Here is a 5987-nt window from a genome sequence, read left to right as displayed (position 1 = left end):
GATTGAACCTACTTGTTCATCATTCATGGAGAATGCTGCCCAACTTTCTTTACCTGGGCATGCTGCCTTGCCTTCTCCGGGCAGTGCGAGCCATGGCACCCACTGGCTGGGGGCACCCTACTCTGCAACTCAGCATCAACCATGCGTTAGCAGCTTGAAATGGCCATGCTGGGGGAGTTGCACCACAGGGATTGGCAGCTGCTCTAAAGTCATAGCTTCTGTTAAGTTAAACTTGCTTTGCTATTTGATGCACTGTTTGGAGAGGTAGAGCTGATATTTTAAGTGAGTTCTAATTCCTCTGAATCTTGTCCTAGTCCTTTTGTCAGAGCTCTGATCCACCCATTGCTAGTGTCTCCACTGGCTCCAGGGAACATGTAAGGCAGAATTTTAGGGAAGGTGGAGAGAAGGTGGATGAAGGGGACCAGAGCAGTCCTGCTTGCTTTGTGTAAACTCTGGAAATGGTTGGATATCACTCCTGCTTGAGGCAGAGCAGGGCTAACTGACATGTCTTTCTAGGTCCTTGGCCATGGCACATGCGGTGAACCGCAAAAAGGTGAGTGATGTATCCATCATGAATTTATTAGGCCCAATGGTGTGGTGTACCAGGCACCGACATTGGACTTCTAGAAAAAGAAAGAGCTAAAGCAAGGTCTCAGTCTAGCGTACCTCATTAAGTTTGTTGTTCTGGTGGTTTTGTTTTTGAGTTTATTTATTTGTTTGTTTGTTTGTTTTTAAGACAGAGTCTCATTGTGTGGCTCTGGCTGGTCTGAAACTTATGTCTTGCCATGTAGACCAGACTGGTTTCAAACTCTTAGAGATCTACCTGTCTCTGTGTCCTCAATACTGTGATTAAAGATAAAAATCTTATATCTTTAGCCATTACACCTGGCTAAATGTTTAATTTGCTTTTTAAAAAGATTTGCTTTTTTTTTTATTTTGTGTGTGTGTCTGGCATGTGTGTGTATGTGTGTGTGTGTGTGTGTGTGTGCATGCATGCTTTGTGGCTCACAGAAACCGGAAGAGGGCATATACCCTGAAACTGGATGGCTGTTAGCCTCTATATGGGTGCTGGGAACTGAACCCAGATCAGCAAGCACTCTTAATTGCTGAGCCATCTTCTTTGGTGTTTTTGTTCTTTAGCATCAGTGTGTGTTTTCTTTCTTTCTCTTTTTTTTCTTTCCTTCTTTCTTTCTTTCTCCTTCCTTCCTTCCTTCCTTCCTTCCTTCCTTCCTTCCTTCCTTCCTTCCTTCCTTTCTCTCTGTCTTTCTTTCTCTCTCTTCTTTCATTCTTTCCCTTCTTTCTTTACTTTCTTTCTCCTTCCTTCTTTCCTTTCTTTTTCTCATTTTCTTCTTTCTTTCTTTCTTTCTTTCTTTCTTTCTTTCTTTCTTTCTTTCTTTCTTTCTTTCTTTCTTTCTTTCTTTCTTTTTCTTTCTTTTCTCTCTCTCTCTCTCTCTCTCTCTCTGTCTTTCTCTCTCTCTGTAGACCTGTTTGGTCTCAAACTCACAGAGCTCTACCTGTCTCTGTCTTCTCAGTGCTGGGAACAAAGAGATATATCACCACCCCAGGCTAGGAACTAGAGTCTTTTGTGGTCTTTGTGCCTTGTGCTCCTGAATTTCCTGCTTCTACCTCCCAAATGCTGTGTTATGGGTATGCACCACCACATTCAGAAACTTCAATTATTTTCTTAAGGTTTATTTTAAGTGTGTGTGTGTGTGCATGCGAAGGTGCCCTCAGAGGTCAGAGGCATCAGATCTCCCTAGAACTACAGGTAATTGTAAGCTGCCTAATTCGGGTCCTGGGAATCAAAGTGTTGTCTCCTGAAAGAATATTTGCAAAGCATGTTACTGAAGCAGGGGGAAAGAAGAAAGGTTTTCATTCCTGAAAGCTGGGGCATGAAGAGGTGGGAGGCTGACTGGGGAAAGTGACATTTGATTGGTTTGTTAGAAGAAGCTGATAGGGGCTGGAGAAATGGCTCAGTGGTTAAGAGCACTGACTATTCTTCCAAAGGACCTGGGTTCAATTCCCAGCACCCAAATGGCAGCTCACAACTGTCTCCATTTCCAAGGGATCTGGGACCTTCATGCTGATGCACATAAAATAGAATTAAATAAATTATTTTTAAAAATTCCGGTTGGCAAGAACAGCTTCTGTTTTCATCAGGCAGTGAGAGCATGTAGGGACAGAAGCGGCCCTAAGTGGGAGAATGACAAGGGCCAGGGTCTTGATTTGTTTTCTCACTTGTCTCTAGGACCATGTGGACCTAGACATATACAAAAGCTCATACATGGTTGACTACCAGCCCTTTAATAAGCACAAATACTGCATAGTCACGCCAGAAGAGGTAGGGACACTCGTCGGCCTGTCATCCATTCCATGGCTCCCTGGAGCGACCTTTATTTTAGATTATTTTACTTTACTTTATGTGTGTTTTGCCTGTATGTATGTTTGTGTACTACATGTGTGCAGTGGCCACAGAAGTCAGAAGAGGGTGTTGATCCTCTGGAACTGGAGTTACGGATGGTTGTGAGCCACCATGTCGTTGCTGGTGATTGAACACTAGTCCTCGTAAGTGCAGCACATGCTCTTAACCACTGAAGTATTTCTCCAGTGTCATGGCTCTTTATTTACTTACTTACTTACCTAAGGTTTTTCAAGGCAGGGTTTCTCTGTGTAGCCCTGGCTGTCCTGGAACTCACTCTGTAGACCAGGGTGGCCTCAAACTCAGAGATCCATCTGCCTCTGCCTCCCGAGTGCTGGGATTAAAAGTGTGCACCAGCAATGCCCAGTATGATTTTTACTTTAATGTAGACATTGTAGGTTTTAAAATAACCAGTGCCAGGGAACTTTACTTAAAGGTTTTGTGTGCTTGTACGTGTGTGCATATGTATGCATGTGATAAATCAAAATGTACAGCACATGTAAAATTGAAAGTAATATCCATTCATAGTTTAAATAACACTGATAAGAACCATCGAGGTTGCACTGAGTTCAATCCCCAGGATACACATGGTAGAGGGAGTGAACTAACTCCCATAGTTGTTCTCTGACCATGTACCGTGGTATGACACATTCATGCACAATAAATAGTTACATGTAACAGAGTTAAATACAACCAACACGGATAAAACCAACACTGATGCAGTCATTAACCAGTGTGAGCATGTGTGTGTATTCCTTCTCTCACTCTCATCTTCTGAATGTTGGCCTAATTGTAGAATTCTTTTAACTTTTTTGTTATTTTGAGATAAGGTCTCTTATGATCTAGCCTTAAGCTTGCTAGGATGGCCTTGAACTTGAATTTCTGCTACTTCTGTATCTACTTCTTGAAGTTAGGAATGTGCAGCTGGCCCAGTTTTCGTGGTGCTGGGGACTGGACTCGAAACTAAGCAAACACTCTGTTCATTGGCTCTATGTCCTTACCTAGCACTTCTCAGCCTCCTCTACCTCCTTTGCCTCCTCCTTTCCTCCTCCAACCTGAGCCTGGTCCCTAAAACCCACATAAAAAGCCAGGCCTTTTTGTGGCATGTCCCACATGTTCCCACAATGCTAAGGAGGCGGAGATAGGCAGATCCCTGGAACTCACTGGTTATGCAGTCTAGCCTGTTGGGCACCAGTGAGTCTTTGTCTCAAAAGATAAGGTGGATGGTTCCTTAGAGACAATACCTCTGGCCTCTGGAGGTTGATCTCTGGCCTCCATATGTGTGTACAGATGTACACACGGCCACCCCCTCCCAACACACACACACACTCAAGCACACATAAATAAAAATAAAATGTACTATGTAATAAAAAACGATTTATGTGTGTGTTGGCATGCATGCATGTATGCGTACCATGTGTATGCCTGGTACCCATGAAGGCCAGAAGAGGGCATCAGATCTCTTGCTATCAGAGTTAGTTGGTCTTAAGATGCCTTGTAGGTACTTAGAACCAAACCCCAGTCCTTTGCAAGACAAGCAAGTACTCATAACCATTGAACCATCTCTCTAGCCCTGTTATTACATAATTTTTGAAAGTGAATTATTCATGTTCTGTGGCTTTTACTCTTGCTAAGCATCGTGGAGTGATCACTCATATCCTATGCAATATTATACGTCACAAACTCACCACAATGTGGGTATTCCTTCCCTTGGTGAACACTTAAGTGTTTTATCCCTCTTGGATGCCTCAGTGGAGAGGAGGCTCATCCTGAGGTGCAGGAGTTTCTAACGACAGGAGTGGAGTTGTTAATTTTAGGGCAACAGTGTCTGTTTTAAGTTCATTCCAGTTTAAACCATCACCAGCGCTGAGTGGCCATGCTGACTCTGCCCTCTTACTCAGCTTGAAAGGTTTTCTAAATTTGGTGAGCGTGGAATCATATAGTTTGTGGCCATAATGTTCCTTTTTAACTTTTGTTTTGTTTTTCAAGACAGGGCTTTTCTTGCTGTGTAGCCCTGGCTATGCTGGAACTGGCTCTGTAGACCAAGCTGGCCTAGAACTCAAGTTCTACCTGCCTTTGCCCCACCAGTGCTGGGATTAAAGCATGTACCACTGTGGGCTGGCTTTTTCTTTCTTTAAATTTTGTGTTATGTATGTATGTATGTATGTGCATGGGGTCCATGCGTGCTATGATGCCCACACACCCGTGTACACACCACATAACTGCATAGATGCACAATAGATACACACACCCACACCCTAAAAAAGCATTATTAAAAAGTCAATAGTGAACCTACGTTTAAAAAAAGATTTCTTTTTATGTGTATGGGTCTTCTGCCTGCATATATGTCTCTGTGCCACATGTTTGCCTGGTGCCCACAGAGCCCATAGGGGTGTCAAATCCTCTGGAATTGGTTGTGAGCCACCACGTGGGTCCTGGGAACAGCCAGTGCTCTCTCCCAATCTTTGGATCATCTCGCCAGCCCTGAACATAACATTTTCAAAGTAGTATGCATTTTGTCTGGAGCGCTTTGAGGGACACTGCCTCGGCGCCCTTTCTCAGTCTTCCCTTTTTTTCTACAGCAGGCCAAGCTCGATACTCAGCTCCGGAACAAAGAGTTTTACCGGCCTGTGCCCAACCCCAACCCCAAGCTGAAGGATGGGTACGCTGCTTTCAAAAGAACCCACATGACTGCAAGAGACTTAGGAGTCTGTGGCTTCTTCCCACGACATCCGGTAACTCCTGCGAAGGACCGGTTTCCCGACATCCGCCGTCATGCTTACCCAGATTGCATGTCTCAGTGCCTGGCCCAGAATAACCCCTCCTGGCTTCACCAGAGGTCGGACTTCCCGGGCTTCTTGGAGCTGGATAGGCAGCCTGCTCCAGAAGCAGGCAAAGACTACATTCTACTCCCTGCCTGTCCCTGTGCCCCTTTTGAGAGAGTCAAGGTCCCCATCGCGAATAAGTGGGGCCCAGTGATGCCATTTTACCAGTAGAAGAGCAAGAATACCTGCTGTTTCAATTATGAGGATCTAAGGTTATGGGACACACTAAATAAAGATGATTAGACGTGCAACAGATCTTCAGTGAAAGTGGTTTATTGTGGATATGGAGAGAGTGAGAGAGAAGGGAGAGCAAGACATGATGGGGAGAAAGAGAGAGAGGAAAGAGAGACAAGGGGCACCCTGATAGAGAAAGGGGAAAAGGCCAACAGGCCAGGAGCAAGAGAGATGGAGAGAAAGGCCAAGAGAGGGACCACCCTGTCGGGTTTTCCCTTTAAGGGGCAAGGTAACCACGCCTTCCAGGTGTGGCCACCTGGCTGGCAACACATGATGACATCATAAGTTGCTACGCAACCCAGAAGCAAGTTTAGTTCCAAAATCCTAACAGGAAATTCCATGCCCACGCCAAAATAAAACCGGAAAGATGTTCCTTATACCAAGGGGTATTGTTTCATTAGAATCTCCAGCCCCATCTCAGTGTGGGAGAGAAAGGAGGGAAAAAGGAGGAAAGAAATCAGTGTGTGCTGAACTGAAATGGGTGTCATTACTATTTTTATCTGTCTGTC

The 5987-nt window shown here is 44.6% G+C and overlaps 1 protein-coding gene across 1 annotated transcript; it reads left to right on the top strand.

Moving 5' to 3' along the window:
* Window positions 1-526: 526 nt before the first annotated feature.
* Window positions 527-5415, top strand: Tex37 (testis expressed 37). Its single transcript, XM_055596378.1, has 3 exons — window positions 527-553; window positions 2249-2341; window positions 5002-5415. Exons 1-3 carry the CDS (start codon window positions 527-529, stop codon window positions 5413-5415), a joined length of 534 nt encoding a protein of 177 aa, XP_055452353.1.
* Window positions 5416-5987: the final 572 nt, after the last annotated feature.

This window comes from Psammomys obesus, unplaced genomic scaffold (genome assembly GCF_907164565.1).
Source record: "Psammomys obesus unplaced genomic scaffold, mPsaObe1.curated_primary_1811, whole genome shotgun sequence".
Taxonomy (NCBI): domain Eukaryota; kingdom Metazoa; phylum Chordata; class Mammalia; order Rodentia; family Muridae; genus Psammomys; species Psammomys obesus.
The sequence above is the reverse complement of the archived record's forward strand: the minus strand, read 5'-3'. Positions and strand labels throughout refer to the sequence as shown.

Coding starts and splice junctions, on each gene's coding strand:
- Tex37 (XM_055596378.1), top strand. CDS start 527: ATGGCACATGCGGTGAACCGCAAAAAG. Junction 554..2,248: donor ATGCGGTGAACCGCAAAAAG/GTGAGTGATGTA, acceptor ACTTGTCTCTAG/GACCATGTGGACCTAGACAT. Junction 2,342..5,001: donor GCATAGTCACGCCAGAAGAG/GTAGGGACACTC, acceptor TTTTTTCTACAG/CAGGCCAAGCTCGATACTCA.